This window comes from Dendropsophus ebraccatus, chromosome 5 (genome assembly GCF_027789765.1).
Source record: "Dendropsophus ebraccatus isolate aDenEbr1 chromosome 5, aDenEbr1.pat, whole genome shotgun sequence".
Taxonomy (NCBI): Eukaryota; Metazoa; Chordata; class Amphibia; order Anura; family Hylidae; genus Dendropsophus; species Dendropsophus ebraccatus.
In genome coordinates, this window is record NC_091458.1 from 50,751,264 (window position 1) to 50,778,846 (window position 27,583).

The 27,583-nt window shown below is 41.3% G+C and overlaps 1 protein-coding gene across 5 annotated transcripts in view; it reads right to left on the reverse strand.

Annotated features, from left to right (window-relative positions):
- ASIC1 (acid sensing ion channel subunit 1) overlaps nt 1-27,583 on the reverse strand; it is a 266,367-nt gene that overhangs the window by 40,761 nt on the left and 198,023 nt on the right. For all 5 annotated transcript variants that reach the window (XM_069970157.1, XM_069970159.1, XM_069970160.1 and 2 more), the window contains exons 4-6: nt 1,831-1,981; nt 1,285-1,412; nt 318-468 (exon numbers count right to left, since the gene is read on the reverse strand). In XM_069970157.1, coding sequence (XP_069826258.1) covers nt 318-468; nt 1,285-1,412; nt 1,831-1,981 — 430 coding nt within the window. The remainder of the gene's footprint in view (nt 1-317; nt 469-1,284; nt 1,413-1,830; nt 1,982-27,583) is intronic.

Below are 27,583 nucleotides of genomic sequence, written 5' to 3' on the forward strand. Positions count from 1 at the left end.
TTTGGGAGAGATAAGCCGCAGCCAGAGCTTTCTCGCTGCAGATTAAACCTCTTTAAACGTTCCTTTGTATGTGAGGAGGACTGGAGGCGGTCAGGAGAGATAGCTGATGGCTCAGCGGCCAGTTACTGAAGGTGTATTACTAGCTTTATATGTCCCTTGTCTGTTAGTGTTGCAGCTCCCTTAGAGTACCTTTTACTATCATCTTTGTATTGCCTTGTGCAGAGTATGAGGTTGTCATAATCATTTTTGCAGCATTCATTTGGTATGTTAAAAACAGTATAATGTTACATTATGAAAGAAATGATATTATACGGTACCAGGCATATGCACCATGCGGCAATTGCAGTTCTCCACCAGATACCGGGTCTCACAGTCAATCCGACATGCAGAGATACTGTATGTATCAAAGAACTCTGAATCAATGGTGCTGGATCTGCAGTCTCCCCAGGGTGGGGGCAGGTATGTTAACTGAGAATAACAAGTATCAGAGAGTTAGAGAATTTCTGAGAAAAAAGACTGATGAAGAGAGGCAAGCGGCCAAGATAATCTGATAGAAACTACACAATGACATAAACACGCAACATAACTGATTGAGGATAGAAGATTTATAGCAATCCAGCTAAACAATACCACAATCCTTATCTTCTCTTCCCTTTTAAAGGAGTTTTCCGCCAGTGCCAATAATCTTTCTATTAAAAGTTAAAAAAAAAAACCCATAAACTAGTTACTTAAGGCCCATTTACACAGGCTGATTATAGGCAATGTGCGTCGCCAGGTACGGTTATTTGGCTAATAATTGGCCTGTGTAAAAGTGTCCTCTATCAGTCGGGAAACCGCCTGCTTTTTTTGAACAGAAAATCTATTGTTTTTTGCCCTCATCTCTCTGTATAAGCAGGAGACGTGCGTCTGATAACAATGAATGTAAATGGCTGCATGAAAGATACAGCAAGCTGTCATGTGACCTGGCCACTTAGTTCGTTGTGCCTTGTAAAGGTGCTTGCGTCCCTACCCAGCACCATATCGGGTCATATGAAGGAAGCTTTAGTTAAATCAGTAAGGATTTCTGCCCTCCCTAGCATATATCTGTAGCTAGACCAAAGTGGTGACCCTGTCCTTAGATTTTCCTAAAGGCCACATAGCCAGCCTTTGATTATAGTGGCCTGACCATGCGACACTACCACTTCTCACTCACATTCTATTTCCTCCTACACAATACATCCATAATATATATTATTTAGGGACTATTTTATGACATATACAATATAATATAAAGTATGTACTCACTCGCTGTTCCTGACACGACACAAAAGTTTGAAATCCTGGAGCCACACCAAACCCCAACTGGTCAATGAAAGGAGGTTCATCCTGACTGTGAATCTGAACCTTAATTCCAGCCTCAAATGAAGTCTCATCTGCAGAGAAGATATACAGCAGGTGATCACCTTCTATATAAAATTTAGGGTACTCTGTCGAAATAAAATTTCTTTCATATCAACTGTCAGAAAGTTATGTAGATTTGTACTTTACTTCTATTTAAAAATCTCCAGTTTTTTAGTACTTATCAGCTGCTGTATGTCCTGCAGGAAGAGTATTCTTTCCAGTCTTACACAGTGCTCTCTGCTGCCACCTCTGTCTGTTTTAAGAACTGTCCAGAGTGTAGAAATCCCCATAGAAAGCCTTTCCTGCTCTGTGTCAGACCGGAAACTATACACCACTTCCCGCGGGACATACAGTAGCTGATAAGTACTGGACAACAATGTTTTTAAATAGAAGTAAATTACAAATCCATATACCTTTTTCTTTAAAAAAATAAACATGAATCCTACTGACCTGTTTCTCCCCACACTGGCAAATATTCATCTTGTTGGATATCCAGCATTAACTCCAGCCCATTTCCGGTGCCCCCTTTAGTAGTTACTAATGGTGGACGTCCATTCTGACCCGAATTAAAAGTGTAGCACTTTCCATATCTTGTAAAAACCTAGAAGAAGAATAAAAACAAAAGATTTCATAAAGCAGACTGAAGAATGGCTATCGTGGGACTTTGCTTACAGTGTCTAGGAATGAAATCAGTGAAATATTTGCCGGCAAAAATCAAGTATTTATTGTCCTCTCCAGTTTAATAATCTAGGGTCTGCTGGATACTCAAGAAAGGAGATATGTCACTCTTTCACAAGACAAGGGAAAATCTCGCTGCTTTGTACAACATAACAAGACCGGGGCCTAGAAAATCATAAATGTCATACACGACTAAATAACAACAATTCACAAGCTACAAGCCAAATGGACGAGCAATTAAATTTTATATGAGGACACGGATCCCTTCATAGAATTTCCACATGTAATCAGTTTGTCCGGCAGAGTTACCGCTTAGCCTTGCAGGCACTGAAAGATAAAGTGACCGTTCCAGGTTCACAAAGAGAGCCCAGCCGTATTATTAAAGAGCAAATAATAGAAAACACTTCTCTACTGTTTGTGCTGGGTTAATCCATTGCATTCATTACCCGGGCTTATTATGACTGAAGAGGTCATTAATGGGTTTTAAATAGAATCAAACATATTCTTCCAATTCGAGTGTATAAACAGCTTTTAGCGAGTGGGAAGACTCCGAGCCCTCGTACTGAAGATTATGCACGATTCCCCCAATATTTGTACCAAGATAACAGGGTAATACAGCCCGACATGGATTGCTCCTCGCATTACTTACAAAGCTATCCATTTAAAGGGACATTAAAACCATAAAAAAACAATTATTGTGAAATTGCTACACAGTAAAATTAGATTACTCCCATATGCTGCCCTTGTGCAATGCAAACGTTATAGGATAGGGAGGGGAAAAAAAGAGATTTCATTCTTTTTATGAAGATCAAATAGGTGGCGCTTTGGTGATGCTGTTCAGAAATATATTGCCTTTAAATAGTAAGAGAAATCTGCTTATATTATATATTAGGATCCAAGCCTGTTTTTTCTGTTCTGCTGTCACAAGGCTTCACATTCTTCTGTCATTTTTATGATGATTTTAAAGCAATTGCTACTTAATAAAAGTTTCTATTTTATCATACTCCTAAATGTTCCCCTTTTCTTTGCTTGCTCTTACTGTAAAACGGACGTGGGAAATATCTATTGAAGACTTTATAGGCATTATTATATTATAGACAGTCATATTTTACACTGCTTAAAAATACATTAGTACACTTAAAGGAGAAGTCCCATGAAGGTATAAAATGGGAGGAAGGCAGGGGGGATGCGGGGAAAGTAATAAACAAAGTATACTAACCTATTTTTGTGCCCCATAGTACTGGTCCCGGGTCTCATTGACAGCAGCTAGCCACCTGCAGCTGTTCCAGCAGCAACGCCACATAAGGGGGTGATTGACTGCCTGCTCAGCCAGTCAGTGACAGTGAGGCGGTGTCCTGCCCCAGTCACTAATTGGCTGAGCAGGCAATGGCCCAGCCGGGCAGTGACATTACAGCTGGAAGAGCCGGGTACGTGACTTACCCAGATTCCAGCAGAAAATGACAACCGGTGACTGTAAAGAGGATCCTGGAGCAGTGCTACTAAGGCACAGGGATGGGTAAGTTTACTTTATTATTTTCTCGTACCCCCTACCTGTTTTTCAATTTCATGGGACTTAAAATCTCCTAAAAACCCACAAACACACACACACACACACACACACACACACACACACCGCTACTACTACACACTACAAACAAATGCCTTTACCTCACACAATCAGCACTGAGAATATTGCCATATAATGCCTCTAAAATATTATTTATTTATATATACAGACACACAGAGCTTTATGTTGGAGGGATATGTCATGACTATTTCTCAACATATTCCACGATGAAAGCCCCCATCATATGCTACTGTATAGCTTTACAGGGCCATGATGATTTCCAATGACCACAAAGTATAAAAAAGCAGTCTGACATGTTCCTATCTAGTTAAAAAACGTATGCAAAGTCATATCACCATGATGTAGGTGAATGCTGGAGTGTGGCTATGTTTCCTACTTTGTTGTCCCTTCAGGAAGACGGGTATAAAAGAGATATTGGAGGACATAGATGAAAAGCTAGAGAGATAGATAGGAAATATGTATTTTCTTATCCTTATTTGACTCTGTATTAATCGGAAGGATGAAGGGATATCAGGTCTGTTTTATTACACTTGGCACCTTGTTTGGATAAGACTTGTAATTACTCTTATTAGAACATGCCTAGGAATCCAACCTCTTCTACAGTGCAAGAAGCAATCTAGACGACACCAACCAAACGCATAAAGACTAGCCAAGGAAGTGCCATAAAAATGTGCCCTCACTTCCATTTTATGTGAATAATTTTCTTCTGGAACAGAAAACCATATGCAGTGCTCTCAAGGAAGCGATATAAGTAATCTCTAATTCAGCGGCCTTCCCATCAATCTCCTCTCCTCATGCTAACTACATACAGTACAATTTTATCAAGTAACTGAGATTTCAGATTCAAGAACATTTATATAGCCCCCAGAATATATTACAGGTCTTAATTTTGTACATGACGCATTTCATAACCTTTTCCTCCTACCTGCACTTCTGGGTCTATGTATTAAACTTGTTTTCTTAGAGAATACATATAAAAGGGTTGCCAATGTCCCATAACACGTGAATAGACATATAACAACCATAGATGACGAATAAATATTGTTTGTTGTGGGAAGTAAACTGGGACAATACAGTGCATTTATGTGTTCCATAATGGCTTCAGCTATAGTTACTGGCATCTATAAAATAATTATGGTTTCATATTGATTTATAAGTGAGTGGCTGAAAAATAGCTTAGGTAGGTGTTCTCTCCGTTGGCGGTCCCATCCCTTAATCTGCCTAAATCAGAGATCTCATAATTTGTACTTTTTCTGGCAATCTGACATTAAACCTGATTTCCTGTGATGCTGTGACTCACTATACACTTCTATATAACAAGATATGCAGTACTTAAAAGTACATGACTCTTAATGATGTGTCGGCATTAAAGGGGTTATCCACCTAAGAGCTAAAAAATGAAATGCTAGCTGGTCTTACTCACCAAGTCCCACTGAGTACTTTGAGCCGTCTCCTGTCTTTCTAGCTACTTCCATTCCTGAGTAACAAATTTTTCTAAAAGTCGATCTATATCCAAGATGGTGCTGGCCTGGAAACTACGTTTGCGTACTCGCCCCCTTAGCTTTCTTTCCTGCCCACTGCTGTCATTACTATTGCACAGTAAACACAGGATTGTTTTTTTCACTGATTTTGCATCACATCACCCCAATATGTATTTCATACTAGCTGATGATGTAGCAGAGCTGACGTGTAAAGAGGCATCTTCTTGCTGGGGGTGTAGTGCAGGTTTAGATCTCTGCTTGCTGATGGTGAATTAATACATTGTAGTTCCATCCAGACTGAAGAACATCCATAACGCTTACAATATACAGAGCTGAGACACAAAGACAGATACGTATGCCTGCATTCACTGATAGCAAGCAGAGATAGGAATTTAGCTTTTTATATTACAAAAACCTAGGCTCAGGGGCACATGTACGTCTATGGAAGCATCACAGGTGCATGGAGATGATGGAGATGATGCAGATGACGTCTCCAAGTCAATAGACAACTAACCTGGCCCCTAGAGAGGAGATCACATGTCCTTTGTCTTCAAAGGGACGGGGGAAGAGGTAGCTGAGTGTTGTTAGAGTGGACATAGAGAAAATTATATCAGACGTCCAGAGTGGATAAGTATGAGAAAAAAAAAAACGGGGAAAGGGTTCAAGGTTGTTCCTGAGCCTCAATGTAAAAGCTGTAACAGGGCTAGTGCCTATTATGTGCGATTTATAATAATGGTGTCTTCATATGTGGCAGATGGGGCCCTCAGGAATCAGGGTCCAGGTGGGACTGCTACCTCTGCACTCTATTCAGTTGTACTTCTTAACTCAGACATTCACACATATCATAAGCTGTGTCACATGTATATATACTGATCATGTAGTTCTGAAAATCAGCAAACACTTCTCCAGCACTAAATGCAGAATCTCATTTAGAAAGCAGGAATCAGCATCTATCATTCACAAACAGCCTAATAGAAACAAGCAGCAGAACAGAGAGGCATTTACATGTAGACACAATAAACACATACAAGACACAATGACAAAGGCAGACAAATTACGATTGTACCCTGTGCAGTTGTGCATGAAACACTTGTCTTGCACACCAAAAGAGGGCTGTGTGACCTGTGCATTATCTTACCCTGCTGAAGGCCTGGCATTCCATTTAGGAGGCAGGTCTGTGGAAATAGTAGGAAATGGATAGATAGGTAGATAAAAAAAAGAAAAATAGCTGTGCAAAAAAAAAAAAATACCTTTTTTGAAAACTACTCTGCTCTAAAACAATAAAATCGACCATCAGGCAACATGGCAACATTAATCCTCCACTGACATCCTTCACATTTGGAAATTATAGCTCAGGAATGTTATTTGTGTAATAACGTCTCCGTGCACAACTGAGTCTAATGTGGAAACATCCCCATTTATAATACAACAGTTAATTAGATTACTTCCATTCCATGTACTGAAAGTGCGAAGCCCCATACTGTTAGCATAGACTAATAAAAGCAGAAGTGCATAGCTTCAAATAATGATATTCTCCCATAAATATACCACAGGATAGATAAATGTTTCATGGAAATAAATCCTAAAATGAGAACTTTCATCTTGCTTATTTTATCAGTCCTTGTCCCTTGCTCATATTTTTTTACACTAGGGTTCCTGCAAAGTCGCTACAAACATCTCTTCAGAAATTCTTAAGTATTTAAAGAGACCCTGTCACCCTCAAAACCCAATTAAAAGGGTTATCCAGCATTAGACCATTTCTTACATACTGCTGTCCTATTAGAAAACATAATAAACATGTTATGCTAACCCCTCTGTGATCCCCTGGTGTTATGCTGCAGCTTCTCCTGTGTCCCCTGCTTACTGCAGCCCCGTCACGACAAACTCCTTTCTGCAGTTACAGCCTGCTCAGCCAGACACTGTCTGCTGCGCTGTTCCGTCTCAGTGATGTGATTGGCTGAGACAAGTGGTGGGGCTGCAGTCAGCAGGAGACAGTGGAGACACCGTAGCAGGACACCAGGGGAATGCAGAGAGGTAAGCATAACATGGTTATTATATTTTCTAATAGGACAGCGTTATATAAAATTAATAAAAATAAAAATAAATTTGTCTTACAGCGCACAACCCCTTTAATCTAGAGCAGTGCTTCTCAATTCCAGTCCTCAGGCCTCACCAACAGGTCATGTTTTGAGGATTTCCTTAGTATTTCACAGGTGATATAATTATACTCAGTGCATCAGGTATTATCACAGTTTATCTTAGTATGAGATATCCTCAAAACATGACCTGTTGGTGAGGCCTGAGGACTGGAATTGAGAAGCACTAATCTAGAGAAACCAGCAAATATCTAAAGGATGCTGATTCCACATCTGTATTTATATTTCTACTTAACTGTATTCCCCTATTGTAGACCTGCAACGTTAGGAGTCTTATTGGTAGTGTTGAAGGGTGAGGCCGAACAGTAAAATTACCTCTCTAGCTCCTCACTGCCTCTGCAGCACAACACTTCCGTAATTGCTGTCGACATGATTACTTGCCCGCTCAGCCAAACACTGTTCAAAGCAGTGCTCCATTCTATGTCTTGACTGTTTTTAATCTTGTAGTTTCCCTTTCCCTTTGTTCCTCCAAGATAATTTTAGCTGGCCTTGGTAATACTGGTAAGCCCCATAGCACTGGCTTAGCTACCTTGCAGGCAGACCATGCAGCTGCTATGGGGCCCATGCGGCAGGGGGGCCCAGGGTCCCCTAGGAAAAAAATGTGGCCTGCCTCCATGGTAGTAATGGTAGCAGCTACAGCCAGCCCTTCTGACAGTTTACCAATAGCCCCCCCCCCCCCCCAAAATATGTACACTACCGTTCAAAAGTTTGGGGTCACCCAAACAATTTTGTGTTTTCCATGAAAAGTCACACTTATTCACCACCATACGTTGTGAAATGAATAGAAAACAGAGTCAAGACATTGACAAGGTTAGAAATAATGATTTGTATTTGAAATAACATTGTTTTTACATCAAACTTTGCTTTCATCAAAGAATCCTCCTTTTGCAGAAATTACAGCATTGCACACCTTTGGCATTCTAGCTGTTAATCTGTTGAGGTAAGCTGGAGAAATTGCACCCCACGCTTCTAGAAGCAGCTCCCACAAGTTGGATTGGTTGGATGGGCACTTCTGGCGTACCATACGGTCAAGCTGCTCCCACAACAGCTCAATGGGGTTCAGATCTGGTGACTGCGCTGGCCACTCCATTACCTATGATAGAATACCAGCTGCCTGCTTCTGCTGTAAATAGTTCTTGCACAATTTGGAGGTGTGTTTAGGGTCATTGTCCTGTTGTAGGATGAAATTTGCTCCAATCAAGCGCTGTCCACTGGGTATGGCATGGCGTTGCAAAATTGAGTGATAGCTTTCCTTATTCAGAATCCCTTTAACCCTGTACAAATCTCCCAGCACCAAAGCAACCCCAGACCATCACATTACCTCCACCATGCTTAACAGATGGCGTCAGGCATTCTTCCAGCATCTTTTCATTTGTTCTGCGTCTCACAAACGTTCTTCTTTGTGATCCAAACACCTCAAACTTGGATTCATCGGTCCACAACACTTTTTCCAAGTCTTCCTTTGTCCAATGTCTGTGTTCTTTTGCCCATCTTTTTCTTTTATTGGCCAGTCTCAGATATGGCTTTTTCTTTGCCACTCTGCCCTGAAGCCCAAAATCCCGCAGCCGCCTCTTCACTGTAGATGTTGACACTGGTGTTTTGCGGGTACTATTTAATGAAGATGCCAGTTGGGGACCTGTGAGGCGTCTGTTTCTCAAACTAGAGACTCTAATGTGCTTATCTTCTTGCTTAGTTGTGCAACGCGGCCTCCCACTTCTTTTTCTACTCTGGTTAGAGCCTGTTTGTGCTGTCCTCTGAAGGGAGTAGTACACACCGTTGTAGGAAATATTCAATTTCTTAGCAATTTCTCGCATGGAATAGCCTTCATTTCTAAGAACAAGAATAGACTGTTGAGTTTCAGATGAAAGTTCTCTTTTTCTGGCCATTTTGAGCGTTTAATTGACCCTACAAATGTGATGCTCCAGAAACACAATCTGCTCAAAGGAAGGTCAGTTTTGTAGCTTCTGTAACGAGCTAGACTGTTTTCAGATGTGTGAACATGATTGCACAAGGGTTTTTTTTTATCATCAATTAGCCTTCTGAGCCAATGAGCAAACACATTGTACCATTAGAACACTGGAGTGATAGTTGCTGGAAATGGGCCTCTATACACCTATGTAGATATTGCACCAAAAACAAGACATTTGCAGCTAGAATAGTCATTTACCACATTAGCAATGTATAGAGTGTATTTGTTTAAAGTTAGGACTAGTTTAAAGTTATCTTCATTGAAAAGTACAGTGCTTTTCCTTCAAAAATAAGGACATTTCAATGTGACCCCAAACTTTTAAACGGTAGTGTATGTAATACCCTTATATCTATATAATACCCTAATATGTACCCCTGTAACAAAGGGGTATATATGAAGGTATTATATACATATGAGAGGGGTCTGGAATCATACGTGTGGGGGAGGGGGGCCCTGTACATTTTTTTGCTATAGGGCCCCAAGAATCCTAGCTTAGCCCCTGTCCCATAAAGACTGGAGTGCACATTACACCTCCATTATCATGCTCGGTAAGGATCCGAATGCTGGGATAGCAGATAACTTCCTAAGATGGGAATACCTCTGTACGTGTCAAGCCCTTTTTTGGTTCTTTAGGGTAGCTTCACACACACCGTATCGCAGCAGATTTGATCTAAATAACTGAATGCAGCATCAAATCTGCACCATCAAATCTGCTGCAGATCTGCTGCACACTTGAGTAAATCAGGCGGAATTCCGTGGTGGAGCCCCCGCTGAGGAATCCCGTCTGCCACAGTGTGTCAATGGAATGCTTTCGCTCTCTGACGCTCTCCGCTCCAAAAATGTACATGTTTTACTCAGTATGAACATACCCATATTTGCCAAAGTACTGTGCAATCATTTTAGGCAGATGTGGAAAAATGCTGCAAAGTATAAATACTTCCGAAAATAGATGTGTCACTAGTTTAGTTTTATCAATTAGCAAAATACTAAGCGATTGAACAGAAGAGAACTACAGCAAATTATATTTGGTGTGACCACCATTTACCCTACAAAACAGCAACAATTATTCTAGCTACGCTTGCACAAAGTCAGGGATTTTGCAGGATTATAGCCAGACATATGATTAACCAATTATACCAGACAGGTGATAATGATCATCATTTTATATGAAGGTTGAAACACATTCATTAACAGAAACAGAAACAGCAAAACTCAATTGTGAGGCTGTGGAAGACAGTTTTATGTCACAGGTTCTACACAATGGCAAGAGACCACCCGCATCATAGCTAATCAGTCTCATCTAGGTCCAAGGGCCATATTACTTGGCCCTATGAGCAGGGTAAGCGAGTGCTGATCTGCTAGATCGGTGCACACGTACAGAGTCTATTAGACGGTTTGATGGTTGTTTGACAAGGGCTGCACGGACATAGTTAGTGATGCAGTCTTCCCTTGCCATCTGCAACCACCGACACTTCTGAACCCGTCCTTGCAGTGACAGCCCCCTCAGCCAATCACTGACCACTGCGGTGTCCCATCTTAGTTAGTGAATGGCTTGGTGGGCTGTCACTGTAGAGACTGATCTGAAGGTGTCAGCAATGGCAGACTGAATCGCTATGTCCGTGCAGCCCTCGCCACACCATCTAATAGGCTCTCTAAGTGTGCGGCTGCAGTCAGCAGGGGACGTATAGACAAGACAGGAGGACACCGGGAAGTGGGGAGAGGTAAGTATAGCTTCTTTATTATTTTCTATAAACCGCCGCCGCCCATTAATCAGCTGTTGGGTGCACATGAACTTTTACACGGAGCAATGCACGGCCAGTGGACAATGATTTTTAAACTTTTTAAGCCAACAATTGCTCGTCCCTCAGCTGATTGTTGTCTTGAATACAGTGCGCTATACCTGCCCAATTTGGTCTCATTTGGCAGATAATCGATCCTTGTAATAGGGCCATAAATCAAAATACAAGAACAGAGTCACGCCAGGGGTCAAAACCAGAGGGTAAAGCCAGAACAGGATCAGGTCCATGATTGTCCATGTCCATTGACACTAGAGGTCAAGCTGGTCCCATCTATCCAAAACACAGTCCAGAACAGAAGGCAGTGGTCAAGTAAAGCAGAGGGGTCAGAAGTCCAGGAAACAATACTGTAAAACAAGAGTGACAGATAGGAGACACAAATCATGCGCATAAGAGTGCTCCAGCTGTAAGTTGCTGGTCTGATATTAGGATGGGTTTGTGAGGAGATGAAGTGCTGCTCCTGCCAGTGCTGCACAGTTGATGAAGTCTCCGCTGGAGAGGAGGCAGGTGAGTTCATAACACAAGGTCTCTCCTGGGCAACGACTCCAAAACAGACTGGGGTTTTAAGATGTGCTGATCAAGCACTTCTGAGGAACCATAAAAAAGTCAACAACATTTTGGAGGAAGTAACAAAGCCATCCGCATGTCGCCAAAATGCAACAGCCACTGGGCACAAAGATTTGTCAACAATATTTTGTGGCAACTGGGGGTGGGGGGTGGAGGGGCAGAAATAGAAATACCTATCGGCATACCGGATTGCCTTGGGGGGGGGGGGTAGAAACTGTCTACCTGTCTACCTAGCATACGTGAGGAGAAAGTACCTCAAGACATACCTGCCTACCTGGAGGGAGAGGGATAGCCTACCTAAGGACATACTCTACTCTCTGAAGGGATCTACCTGAGGACATTTTGATGTACCAACATGGTAAGGAAAACTGTACTGCCTGATAAAAGCCTGGTAGGCCGAAACGTCGTGGTTTTGGCTAAAGAAAAGATCACAATTATTTTGAAATCTACTAGAGTGCTGCTGTGAACCTTTTTGCTGCACCGTTTTCTACAATACATAGTAAGCAAACTACCTGCCTATTGTAGGGGACATACCTGCTTAATGGTGGAACTATGAACCTATTGGGGAACATATACCTAATGGGGGAACTACCTAACTACTTTGGTGAATACACTTATTGGGGAAATGACCTTCCTACTGTGGAGAATATACCTATCTAAAGAAAAGCAATGAGCATAATTGTGCAGATATAGTTCCCAGGATTACAGTATAGATCTACTGCTGTGCAGATCCCTGAGGCTACCAGCCGCGTCTCTAGCTATACAAGGGAGAGGGGCGGCAACTAGCCATCTTGGGGGGGTGCCCGTGACTAGTCACAGCTCTCTGCCTGTCAGCTCGCTCTGTGGGGATGATTGGCAGGCAAATAGGCTACTAACAGATATCTCTGCCTCTCAATCATCCCCGCAGAGTGTGTTAACAGGCAGAGAGCCTTGACTAGTCATGGGCAGTTCCCCCCAGATGACTAGTTGCTACTTGAATAAAACTCCTGTTTCCCCTAAGTAAAGGTACCACTGCAGTCGCGGCTGGTAGCCTCAGGGAGCTCTATACTGTGCAGTTGGGAACCATATCAGCATAATTGTGCTCATTGGTTCCCTTTAATGGTGGACCTATTAACCTATCCAATTTTATTGTGTGGGTCACCTTATTACAGTTTGATTTTATTCAGTAACAGTTAAGTGCATTAGACACTACATGGTAATGTGTGTTCTTGGTGTGGCGGTATTATTTGGCCGTAGTATACTAGTATTATTTGTAATGTTGATTTCTGTTTCGTTATTTTTACGCAATTACAGATATTCTTAGTAACAGATAAAGGTAACAGGGATAGATATCATCCAGTCCCTGTGCAGTGGTAATGGTAGTGGTCATGATGTGACCATATTATTTGACCCTTGTATACTGGTATTATTGGTAATATTGGTCTTGGTGTATTGGTATGTATTACATATACTGTACATGTGTTTTTTTCTTATGCCTTAATTTGTTAAAACCTGTGGCGAGCAAAATTTCCTGAGCACAATCCTAATAGCATTAATGTGAATATAATCACTGAAACCATCTGACAGCAAGTTCAGAAAACTATGCTACTCTCCATTACTGGTTTGCATTGCATGGCAGCAGGCTTGTGATATTAGTTACAGCATGTCCAGTAGTTTGTATACAATAGTAGTTTGTATAAAACAGTAGGTTTATTTTTTTGTATACATATTGTAGGTATCTTTTGATTTGATATTTTGCATAGAAGTAAATATATATATTCACTTAGCAATTGTTTGTGAACCTATTTGTTCTTGCCATCCTTAAGTCTATTGTAAAACAAAAATTTGACTTCCATTATATATATATATGTCTACTAAAATGGTAACGCCAGAGTACAGTCAATAAGATAAGAGACAACTTTTACTATTTGGAATCTATAGTGGATTATCTTACCGGGACAAAGTCATCAACTTTACAATCTCTTCCTTGATACTTGCATTCCAGCATCATATCACTAAGCTGGTGAGAGGCACGATCAGTGATCTCGTACATGTCAGACATACTAGCACCAGTGTCCTGAAATGGTCCAGAAACCAATTCTGCATCCCCATCCTCTGGGAAGCCTATCAAAGGTGATAGGTAAAGTAAGTCAGACGTAGAGAGTTGAGAAGATCGGAAGCGATTGCAGTTGCAGAAAGTTATTGCTGGGAAATCCATTCTGCTCGCCACCATCTCATCAATTATGGTGAGACGTGGATATAATCTATAGTAAACTACACGCTCCCAGACCTGCGATAGGAAGAGAAAGAGGGAAATGAGAAAGGCTCCGGCCCAGATAAAACGTCGGATTCCCCAAGGTCCTTCGGTGATTATGTGGTTCAGTCCATGGAGAGTGCAACCACTGGCAAAGGAAACAGCGTCTATAGCCTCTCCATGATCCTCGGCTATCTGTTCACATTCTGAGTCTATCTGTTCACATTCCACTGTATGATCTCTCTTGGGTTTAGGTCTTCTGTCTGTAGACACAGACAATGTGCAGAATATCTGCACTGGCATTGCTTAAGTTTGGATCTGTAAGAATTCTTTGTCCGAGCTTCAAGATAAAAAAAAAAAATCGGAGGTTTTCACTTTAGAGATAGATGAAAGTATATGTACTTGGCTCACCAGGTTGTCACCATGAATAATAGGACTAGGCACTCTACTCCATTGAAACAGATGTCTCCCCCGGTCACACAGTAATATTCAGTTATATGATTCTCTGAAAGTCTCGATCAGACACGGCGAAGTTTCAGTTTCTATTCCGAGTGTTCCTAAATGATATGAGATTCTGTAGTGAATGGCACTACTCATATTCCTTAGATGTGGGATGGTAGCGTACAAGTCTGTGTGGTTCCAGTCTAGCTCTGCCACTGCAAGAGGCAGCAAACTGATCCAAGAGAGCAGTCATCAATAATGTATCAAGATGCCAGAGGAAAGGGAGGTGCTGTATAGGACTAAACGGAACAAGGGCACAAGAATTCTGAAACGATGGAACATTTATTTGGTGTGTCCAGTTAGAATTGTCATTGCCTTCTCTGAGAAATGTCATTTTTGTTGGTATTATTGGTGAAAAACAACATCAAGGACAAGTGAATTCATCCCTCCCATCTAGCAGGCAGCTCTTAACATAAGTTGTGAAGGTCCTTTAGGTCATTTTACACAGGCCCTGGGGACTGATCAAATCTCAGCTTTATTGCTGCATTAGGAAGTCTAAATCTGCTATCTGCGCAGTGGAGATGCATGCACGAACACCCCTATAGCATTATCCAAGATAATGAAATGTAGAAAAGACAAAGGAAAAACTCCAGAGTGTAGTTACAGCGTCTCAAAAATAGAAGAAGCTGTTTCATAAAGTGTTGACAGCCATTGTGCTGGTTGGATTCAGGGTTGGACAAATCTCAGGAGCCAAGGAGACAGCTTGCTTAAATAATCACTGCGCCTAATGTTTAAGAGAAGTGGTGGGGGGTATCATGAAATGTGTGAAAATGTACTTTCTTGTCTACCAGTATATCCAGTTGCAAAAAAATATTTTGCCAAAAATAAAATATTTAAAGGGATATTGTCACCTGGTCAATGTATGTTCCATAAATGTGGTCCCACACTATAAGGATCCCAGATGAAAATACCCACCATACCCAATACACATGAAAATTCACAACTATATATAATTTATCTGGTCTTCTTTACTGATACATCATGTACTAAGAGGTTTGGTTAAACGTTATCAGTAGAGAACAAAGGAATAAGAACAAATATATAACACATACTGTACATATATAAGAACACATACATAGGTCATATTTTTAGAGCAATATTCAAAGTTCCTAAATGATTCCTGCCATTTCATACAACTTCCCTCCATTCATGTGATATTAATGCCTATCCGATTCCTAACATATTAGTAAATCAGCTAAAAATGATTCTCTACCAAAGAAAATCAACTCTAAAGCCTCAGCTGCTCTAAAGTCTCTCTTCTCTGCAATTGGCTGTCTGCGGCCTGGTGTTGAGTAAAAATTGTCTCTAGTAAAAGCTAGATCAGGACAAAACATAAAATGAGGGCTGGGCTTAGCATGTGCTATGTGCAGGAGATGCGATTAGCTTGAGAAAGCCTGAGCTTTGTACCTGCAAGACAAACAGGTCTGCCTGCTAAAGATGAACCCACTAGCTGCATTGGTGCCAGTAGCGGATTACAATATGTCATTTTCGGGCGGTAGCCCGGGGCCCTAAGCTCCTGGGGGGCCCATGGCCACCCAAAAAGACTTATACTTTCAGTTGTGTTCTGATTCCTGGCTACAGTTCTGCCATGAGTTGAAAAAAAATTTCTGCTTTTTTACTGCAATTTTGTACAAATCAGGGCATCATGGCATTATCTATCCTGTACTATGAACACCACGCTATTGCTGCCATAGTTAGAGTGTGTGTGTGTGTGTGTGGCGGGGGGGGGGGGGGGGTTAGGCCTGGTGAACAGCCCGTGGCCTATGGTAAAGTTAATCCACCCCTGATTGGTGCTCCATCCATCTAATTGCAGGACATGGGCCTCCTAGACTATATTGAAGCCTATCTCCTGTAATCAGTTAAAGTGATTGCCAAGCTAGAGAGTGAAGTGTGCTGCCATGCGCTTTAACTGGGTAGAGCACTGAGAACCTGGCCTTTCTAAACTTTTGACCTGTCTGTGCGACATCCAATAGAAATCAAGATCCAAGAGCATCCAGATACTGTCGCACCTCGATTTCTATTGGATTTGGTTTGGTTTGTTATTTGGGGTTGCTGATATTCTAGAGTGCATTCTCCTCTATTGATAAAGCCACATTCTGGACTTATGCACCAAGGTGCTGTTGGACATTGTTCTCTTCTTATGTCTTGTTCATGTCAAAAGTTAATCTGAGACTAATGCTTTATTTAAGTGTATGCTATTACGGTAGCATGGCTGCATGTTAGTATTACTAATCATAAGGCCAGGTTTATGACAACCATTAAATATCTGTTAGTCCAAAGAGTAAAATCACTATGAGGGCAGGATGGGAATTCATGAATGCTTAGGTAAAATCTCTGCATTAGGCCCCATCACATCATGTTTTTGCATCTTTTCGGGTTAGAAAAAAAATGTTTGAAGCAGCATGCGACCAGATGCCTATCCTGTTGTATCCGTTTGCCATTGATGCCTGTGTTACAAAAGCATCTGGATCTGGATATCTCGTTATCTGGTTAAAGCATCTGGTTATCTGGATCATGCTCTAAAACAAATTAAAGAAAATTAATTAGGTTAAAAAAAACAGCACTAATAAACCAAACCTAAATTTAATAACAAAACTAACCAGTAGAGCTTTGGAAAAAGACATGGTAGATAGGGTAAACCCATAAAGACAGAAGCAGTTATGGTGGACGGCTTTACATTTTGGAATAAATTGGGAGGATGGGATACAACAATTAGAAGAAAAAGTGGTGATGTGCGGCAAAGAAATTATCTTCTCTCAACAGACTTACCAGCCAATATTAGAAGCTCAGCAATATTGCAATGTAATATTCTTCCACAAGGAATGGGTAGAACTCATAATTGTTGCATTACATTACTAATGCCACCTCTTGTCATGGCTTATGATAATACGTCTCGAAGGGAGGACAGTTCTGTTGTTGTGTTTGGATAAAATATTTTTTAGAAATATAAAGCTGATATATTATGCATGTATGCCAAAGATGTGGGGAAATAGGCTGTTTGCAGAGAATGAGAAATAACTGTATATCTGAGAATATATGCATAGGAAATAAAGGGAAATTAAACTGCTTGTTATTTCTGGTAAACTGCAAAGTACTGCCTTTTTATTCACACCTCATCAAATCTGATTGATGAATGGAACCCATACATACAGCAACTGAACATATAGGGATATAAGTATTATTGCATCCCTTTTCCTTTCTCAGTTAAATCACGGTTTATGGCCAGTTTCACGCCAGGGATCTATGATGCTGTCAGTTTGGGTCATTAAACTGGCGGCCAGGCTGTGACATTCAGGTGTAGTACGGGTAGGAATTGTGTCCACTTCAAAAACAAAGTAGGAGGTATAAAACTGGGCTGGCATGGTGGAAAATTACCGCTAACGCACCTCTTGCCACATAAAAAAAATGAAAACGTAGACAATCACATTGTAGTATATTGCAGTTACAATCTCTAAGGCTGGGCTCTGTACTCTGAACTAGTCTTATTGTCTAGTATATGTTAATAGATGTGTATTTCTTTGTATGCCAGTGAATTCAGGCGGTTCAAAGAAGGTATACCAGCCACACACCGCCACCTATACACCTCCTGAGTGAATTATAACAGTTAGGGTGTGTTCAACTTCACACTAAGTAAATTCGTCTAAATTCCACAGCAGAGTTCTCCGCCGCGGAATCCCGCCAGCCTCAGTGTCCCACAGTATCTCTATGGGAGGGCTCACGCTCCTCTGCTTTCGCCGCTCATGTCAATTCTTTTGCGCTGAGCGTGGCGGGTGACCCCTTCCATAGAGATACTGTGGGACACTGAGGCAGGCAGGATTCTGTAGCGAAGAGCTCTGCCGCGGAATTCAGACAAATTTACTCAGTGTGAACGCACTCATAGTGTAGAAAAATCTGAAAAGGGGGTGGAGCCAAGTTATTGTGACGGGAAAGTTCTGTAGGAGCTGTGAGGATAGAAAGGCTTGAGGGGAGCACAGCTTGTGAGGTGCATGTAGAAGATTGGTGGAGTCAGCCCTAAGAGGACAAATAGAGGAGTTATTCTGAAAGGGGCAGAACCCATCCTACCCCTTAATAAATCTTTAGATACTTATTTTCTCCTCCTGGTTTTACAAAAATATATAGGCAGTTGGTGTGAGGGTCAGGACCACTAAAGCTTTATGTGTATTTCCATTGTGTATGGGTTCTAGGGGTACCATATGGGTTCCAGAGGGTACCATATCCAATCAAGTGCAGGTTTATATACTCTCAAAATACTCTGTATAATCGAGACAAAAAGTTTACCAAATGATCAGATAAAAAGTACTGAGGTGCATAATGGCTAAATGTTGTCTATAGTATGTAAACTCGCATGTGCCATAAGCAACACTACAAGATGCACCCATATTTTGATATTAGAGTGCTGTATAATGTGTATGTTTTGATAGATTTCCACTATGCGTGAAACCCACGCAATTTGCCTTGCTTGTTCATTGTTCTATGCACCAAAACAGCAGAAGAAGTACCAGCAAGGGTTATATTTTATTCATGTTTCTATGCTTTTTTTCCTACACTTTCATATTAGGGTTATGTTCACACAACATCCAAAAAAGAGAAATGGCGTCCGCTTTTTCCTATTTAAAAAGATGTCCGTTATTGCCGCAATTTAACTGACTGCAGCGCAATGCATTGAAGTCAATGGAATGCTGGACGTCCAATGCACACAGTGTATAGAATAACGGACGTTATCTGCGCAGACAGCAAAATAATGATTGTCAATTATTTTCAGACGTCTATTGCAAACAGCGGATGTTATTTTTTTTGTGGTTAACACACAGTTTTTCTTTTCTGACCATCCTTTCACTTTTTTTACTATTAAATTCAATAGATTTTTAATTAAAGACACAACCAAAGGCCAATTAGCCCACCTGAGCTAGAATGATGTACCAACAGCAGTCACTGCACTGATGGGCGGCCAAACAGTGAAATGACGTCCGTCATTTTAGACTCAAAATGACGGACGTAATTTTAAACAGAGCTGAAAAAACATTGTGCGAACATAGCCTAATAGTCTATTTGATGTGCTCCACCATATAACTCACCACCACCATATTGGTTCCATTCTAACATCAGGGAATAACATTTTCATGATATAGCATTCAAAAGATTATGGCACATTCATTTGGAAGCTGCCAGACAAACCTATATTGGTGCAGTAAGTGGGTAGTTGTAAGGGTGATATGGTTTGCAATATCTTTTGGACAAAATTTATGTTTGAGCACTATTTCACCTTTAAATTTTCTATAAAAAGTGGTGGGGAGCTCCTTTAGAATCATAACAGGATGTTCCACTCTGAAGAATTACTGATGTCACCAATGACTGTGGATATGAGCAGATATGAAAAAGAGAAGGTAACCTTTCTTTTATCGAGTTTCTCCATTTTGGTTTATAAATAAAATTAGGATTAAAAAGTAAAAAGTTTGAACCTCATCTTGTCTACATTTGGGTAACTAGTTAGAAACCATCCATTAATGCTATCTAAGAGCAGTGATGTTTGCTGTACAGTGCCGCCTTGTATGTTCAGTCTATTTGCTGACTTCAGTATCACCGCTTTAACCAATTCTGTTTAATTCAACTGGACTGTAGAAAAGCAAGTGCTAGGGAATCAGATGCAGTCTGTATATCCCAGGTGGCCCGCGCTTTGTGTATAGGTGAGATGAATTCACTATTTAGCCCAAAGCATACTACTCAACATCCTCGTGTGACATACAAGTTCCTACGGAACACTTGCTGTAAATGGACAGACTAAGATAAAGGATTTGGAGGGGCACCATGCCAGGTCAAGGAAGGCATCTGCACTTGTTGGCTTTGGCTTTGTTGGCTTTGATTACACTTCTATTTATTTCCATCTATGTCTGTCAAACTACTATGTGGGTACTTGTGGTGTCACACTGTTATGGGACCAACCCTGGCTTGGAGACATTTGTGGCTCACCTTATTTGGATGGCCATATGTGGCCATACCTTCCATAAGAAGAACAGCAACAATATCCCTGTACGCATGACCACTTTGGCCCAACCATCTCTCCCCTGACTCATTTGCCGGGGGGTGATTGGGAAGCCCCCATACAATTTAGGCCAGGGATGGGGAACCTTCAGTCCTCTAGCTATTGCAAAACTACAATTTCCATCATGCCTGGACAGCCAAATCTTTCCAGGCATGATGGTAATAGTAGATTTGCAACAGCTAGAGGCCTTAATGGGGTATTGCGGCGGTAAAGAATTATTGACAGAATAACACACGTTACAAAGTTATACAACTTTGTAATGTATGTTATGTCTGTGAATGGCCCCCTTCCCCGTGTCCCACCACCCCCGCCCGTGTACCCGGAAGTGTGGTGCGCTATACATACCTGTCACGTGCTGACTCGTCTCCGATCTTCAGTCTGCGATGTCGTCTTCGGATGGCCTGGCCGAATCCCTCCGAGCGTCCTGAGTGCCGGCCGCCCTCTTCAGCGTCATCAGATGCTCAGCCGCGATTGGCTGAGCACAGTTTGGCTCAGCCAATCGTGGCTGAGCAGCTGATGATGTGGCCGCGTCATCGGCTGCTCAGCCTCGATTGGCTGAGCACAGTTATGCTCAGCCAATCGCGGCTGAGCAGACGGTGACGCTGAAGAGGGCGGCCGGCACTCAGGACGCTCGGAGGAATTCGGCCCGGCCGTCCGAAGACGACATCGCAGACTGAAGATCGGAGACGAGTAGGCACGTGACAGGTATGTATAGCGCACCACACTTCCGGGTACACGGGTGGGGGTGGTGGGACACGGGGAAGGGGGCCATTCACAGACATAACATACATTACAAAGTTGTATAACTTTGTAATGTGTGTTATTCTGTCAATAATTCTTTACCGCCGCACTACCCCTTTAAGGTTCCCCATCCCTGCTCTAGGCAGTCAGGTTCCCTTTAAGTCAAAAGTCAAATGAAACTCTATCACCATGAAAATGTTACCTGAGCTATTGGCATCATGTTATAGAGCAGAAGGAGCTGATCTGACTGATATATACCTTATGAGTAAAAAAAAAATTTTATTCATTGAAATCACTGATCTTTTTATATAAGAGTCCAATGAGTGTTCCTATCATTGAGTGGCACTTCCCACTGGACTCCTTAACACAGAATGATCAGGGATTTCAATCAGCAACTTACAAGTTATACTAAATCTTTTCCCACAATGATATATATCAATTTGCTTAGTTCTTCCTGCTCCATAACATGATGTTGATGGATTAGTGACATTTTCCTAATGACAGGTTCCCTTCAAGTGTATTGGGACCATTATGCAGGAACTTTGAGGCTAATTCAATAGGCGATCTGTATTTCCCTATACCGGGGGCCTATGTGTACTTTAGAATACCTTGTAAGAAAGCCACTTGATATCACATTTTCCTCCATAGTCATCCTAATAAATCTTTGACTGTCTGAGTACAGTATAATATGTTGAGATGGATATATAACCTTGTTAGTGTATTTCAGCTGGAAAGACTAATATCCCGATAAATCAGGATGTGCGAGCGGCTGTTTGTTAGGCAGAGGATGTACTGTAATGCTTTTAATAGATTGTGTGCCTTGATTAATTGGTATTATTTTTGACTGGGAGATGAGCCATTTGGGTGATGTGAAATCCTAGCTAAAGTCTTCCATTTGATATGAGCAGTTCCTGTTCTCATTTATCCTCCAGGGAGCACTGGAAGTACAAGAAATGCCACCCTTGCATAAAAAAGCCATATTATTCATTATAATAACCTGTGAGTGGGGGCAGGGGGCACCGTGCTCCGATGGAAAAACATATTCCACCGGCTTCCCTTCAGGTGGCATGCTGGGGGCGATGAGTCTTAAAACACTAGTCATGATCAGTGTGTTGTAGCCTAAAGATACAAAATAAAGATTTTATCAAATTTATTCTATTTTTTCCCATATAACACTTCATTTCAAGCAATTCATTTCCTAGCCAAAGTTTGTACACGTAACTTGTCATCTTGAGGACGGTTGACATTTTCAATAGCACAGTGTTCAAGCCCATACATTTTCTGTCTTTGAATATTTTTTAATTAAGTCTTCCTGAAATTAAATCTGCTAGGCTTCTGCTCTCTAGAGCCATCTAGCAAATTGCCAGCTCTGCAGGGAAGGGGTTAATAGACTGAATTCCGAGGCTGAGATTGGAGAGCTGAATTAAATATACTTGCCCCCTCCTTTCCTTCTCAGTTACATGCTTTAAAACAGCCTTACTCAGCACTGGGGAAAAAAAAGAGACGAGGCTGATACACACACAAACATTTCCCCAAGGATTCGCTGCATTTATATATGCTGAGCTACAGTATGGCCAAGCATTTTAATTCCAGCGATTGGTGGTCTCCCCCATGGAAGAAATTTTAGAATGTACTAAATATTACTTTTAAAAAATCTTGTATGCAGGTGTCTATTGTGACCAATGATGAAAACTTTAAGAAATAAGACATCAATATTCTGCAGCAAAAGGTCTTTAGAGGCTTTGTGTCTTGTTATTTCTATGGTACATCGGATCAATAGCGATGTATTAATCACTTTCAGATCCTCTCGAGGTGGCTGACCATTGGCTTGTGTAACTAATGCAGCAACATTAGACCCTCTATTTTACAAAAACGACAAGACCCAATCTATCAGCTTAAAATATTAAAGGGGTACTCCGCCCAGGAAAGATTTAACCCTGTTCAATCCACACCCATAATCTAAGCTTGTTTATAATAGGCTTCTATTACATGAATTGGTCGGTTTGTCTGCAGCACATCCTGAAAATCCTCACTTCCTGGTCCCCTCTGTCTTTACTCCTCTACTCCTCCTTCCCCTCCCTTCTGAGGCCATGTGACCTCCATCTCTTCTGTTGCTAGGCAGGCACATTGAGCCAGTGGTGGGTGGATACTGCAAGACAGGGGCAAGTACCTGGCACTTGGCTCTGATGAGCAATGCATGCTGGGTTATGTCAAACTGGGATACTTTGTAAAAGTTTTAAATCGGGGGCTAGAAGCAGCGTAGACAAGTGGGAAAGGTATCAAATGATCAGTGGGGGATCAGTAAGTGCACCTATATGCTTTTTGTGCATTTTATTTTTTATGAGATCACTGGAGTACCCTTTTAGGCTGGGTTCACACAACATATTTTTTCAATCAATAACGACTGTTGCAATACCAGCCGCTGTTTATTAAAAAAAATACATTGCTTTATCTTCTATGGAATCCCAGACGGAGTGAATACACTCTATATACACTCTGTCTGGGATTCCATGCGGCTGCACAGAAAACTTACATGTCAGTTTTGTGCGGCTGCTATTCATTGAATAGCGGCTGCACAAAACTGACAGTGCAGACAATGTAAACTACGGCTCCGGATGGACTGTACATTGTCTCCTGTGATTTATTGGAATACAGGCACACCCGAATGTGCTCGCATTCCAATTAAAAAGAAGAAATGTTCATCTGGCGGGTACTGGCTTTTTCGGCCCTGAAGCCCAACATTTTTGAGGAACCACAGAATCTGTTAGTAATGCTGGTCAAAGTCCTAAAGTCTTTGGTTCTTATTGATGGTACAACCAGTATTTGCATTTTTGAAAGTCAAGGGGAGTGTATCACAAGCAAAACATATGTGTTTTCCCCACAGATTGCTTTATTTTTCTGATGGGGCTGTTGACAGCACAGTTTTACTATTATTTCAGAGAAAATTAAAATGTATTTTTTGCTATTAATCGTATTTCACATTAAGGCTATGTTTACAGGCTGCACAAACAACATCTGTTTTGCCATGAAGGGCCTTTGTTTACCACTATCTACCATGATCATTAGTTTCGGCGATAGGGAACGTTAAACAAAGGCCGATCATGGAGAATGGATGTTGTTTGTACAGCGTGTGAACATAAACTAAAGGGAATCTGTCAGATGCAATTCACATTCCAAACTGCTGAAACTGTTCAATAACTGTTAAGTCAAGGAGACATAAGTTACCATTCAAATATCCATCTGCACTTCCAGAACATAGAAAAATGCTTATGTTCTCTAGTGCAAAGAGTCAAAGAGGACTAAGCGCCTGCTCTGCTGCAAGCTGTAAATCCCTACTCCCTCCTTACTGCCCCTCTTATCCCTGAATCTGCATGATTGTCAGCCAGGGCTCATTTTCCTGTCGAATAGGAAGGATAGAGATAAGAGGAGAGTGAGGAGATGTCACATCCCTCTGTGCTTGCACTTCAGCAGCTTGGGTGAGTATCTTTGACTCTTTGCACTAAAAACAAAATCAGTTTTTACATTCTGGAGGCACAGACAGTAAATGAAGGGTACCATATGTCTCTTTGCTCTTACAGGTGTCTAACAGTGCCAGCTGTTTCATCTGACAGATTCCCTTCTATCATGATAAGCCTATGGTAGAAATAAATAATGCAAACTATGCAAATAATATTGTAGCGTCAGTCCATATAATGTTTACATCTAACTTAAACCAATGTGATCCAAGCTTGAATAAACTTTATGGGAGGTCATGTTGGACAAAGCGGAAAAGATTTCCGCTTGGTATTCCAGAAAAAAAATTGATGAAGAATACGAGACTTGAGTACTGCATTATTCTGAGTCCCTCAATTTTAACACACTTATCACATCTGCTATAGATTGCTTTATGGTGAATAGGTAACGTTTGACCTATAATCACATTTCTGCACTATGGTACAGCAAAATCTTGAATGGAAACGGCGGAAAATGATTGTGAATTTAAATGACACATTATGTAGTTGAAGCCTTCAGGGGAAATAATGCTGATGTGAAAAAGGAAGAGCATAAGAATTACTGTCCGTAATCCCACCAAACTGCATCGGGAGGATGAACAAGGTTGGCTTCAATATACCTGAGTGTCGTTTCACCTAGCCTTTCACTAAGGAAACAGCATCAGATTGTGCTTTTCTATACAGTGGGGCATCACTAAAATTACCTCTAGGGAAAACAAGTAGCACTAGGGCTATCATCATGGCTGCTGGCGTGTTCTGTGCTCTGCTGTTCTGTGCTTGGCTCAGCTACCACAACTCCCAACAGCTCCATGGTGCTGGGAGATGTCAGTGTTATGGATTTCTGCAGAGATAAGGTGGCCGCAGAGGAGCCTGTACACAAACTGATGGCACTTCTGAGATCTGACCAGTGAATAAGTCATCAGAGAGGTGGTCGGGAACCTACATAATGAGCTGTCAACACATCAGACACATCAGAGGGCCTAGCAGAGACACAGCTACAAAGGTAAAAATCCTTATTAAGTAATATTTTAGATATAGTTATGGAAATGAGATTACCCCTTTAACTGGCCATTAGACCAAAGATCCACATGGTACCTTATTATATCCCTGTGGCCAGGCAGATATATGAAAGTTTACAAGTGTTTCATCGACTGAACAGCTGGAACCTAAATAGCAGTGCACAGATTCTCTTTATGCATAAAACTTATCAGGAAAGCCTAAATCTGGGTAGTCTGGAGCAAAGATGCGAAAAAAGGGAAATGATCGAAACCTTAAAAGGGGTTTGTCCTTCCATGGGACATTTAAGCGATAAACAGCACCAGCTCCTACAGCCAAAATATTTTTTTTTATCATAGACATTGCCCAAATTTCCCTATCTTTATAGACAGCCTGTGAATTCATGGATAGTTAGCAACCCTGCATGTACAGTATATACAACATTCTAGGTTTTCTGCTGGCTTAGGGGAAATATGAAATGGTGCCCCCTCTCTAGTGCTCACACCATTTCATCACCCCACCCCCCCAAGCCTACTGAAAATCCTAAATAGGGGTCCTATTCCACGGTAGCGATGCGCGGTGGGGGACCGATGATTTTCGGTCTGGCCCTAAATAAACCATCAGCCGATGACACGATCATCGGCTGATCGTTTTCTCTATTCCACCGAGCGATAATCGGCCGAATGGGGCCAAATGGGGCCGATTATCGCTCCCGTGGAATAGGCCCCTAAGGCATGTGTGCAGGAAAACTAGAGCTTATAATAAGTGCATACACACAATCTGTTTCCAGCATAAATCCCCCTGGCCATGCACCTTCTATTCTTGGGGAGGACAAGACAGAAAAAGTTTCTAATTCCTCAAGTGTGTACAATTCTTCAATCTATTGCTTCTTCAAGAATAAAAGCACCTTACAAGAGTAAGTGCATTGTGACTACTCCTGGTGATCTTATTCATGGTGATACTACCATTACACCTTGTGCTCCATATAAAGGGGTAGTAAGCACTTGTAGTGTAGTGATGTCTGAGGTATATTACAATACCTGCAAAGTGTTTGCAGTGCTGACTTCCTTGCATTCTATCCAGCTATTATTTGCAGTTCATGGGGTATGTGGCAGACAATATAATTTATGGCCCCTTCATAAAATCTTCCGCCCTTTAGAGGCTCTTCAAAGCTGCTGCCCTGAGCAATAAACTCATTTCGCCTCATGGCAGTAGCTGCCCTGATATACAGCACTGGATTCACATCTTAGAGACTGTCTGACACTAGACTCAGCCCAGCAGATACTGGTTTTTGTCATTTTACTGTAATAATAGCTTTCAGTGTATCAAAGGCAAGCTGCTCAAGCATAAGACAAACACACACTCCATACTGATGTTGGCTTCAAAGCCAGGATTCCAGTTCTGCAGGTGTTATCTAACCATTCCTTATCTTCAGAGCTGGCTGACTATCAAACTCTCCTAAGATGCAAACTGTGGTGCTTTAGCTCTTCTATTATTGTGGACCATCTTAGAGATAGCTACAAGAAAGTTGTAATTTGTAACTAGGTTATGAAATTATTTCAGCCATTCAAGGTAAGTTGCCATGAATCAACCGCTCCATATCTATTTTTGTAAACAGAATTTTGCCTCTATTAACATATCTGGCATAGAAGACTGAAAGAATCTTGTTTCTGATAAGCGATATGTATAGAGCAATGTTATTTCAGTACTGTTAAAAATAAATGTATCAAGGCCTAATACAATTCCACATTACAACCAGACTCCTCTTATTCGATAATATTTTAAATTGGAATGAAAGATGTGGAACAATATGAATGAGGGAGAATATATTGTCTGTAATAACATTAAAAAACTTACAGTAGCTGTCTCTTAAGCCGTTCTGTGTATTCGGGAGGATGCAGTCAACTCTGTCAATGGTTGGAAATCATGCATTATGAAATAATGATCATTATTTTCGGCCGTCATT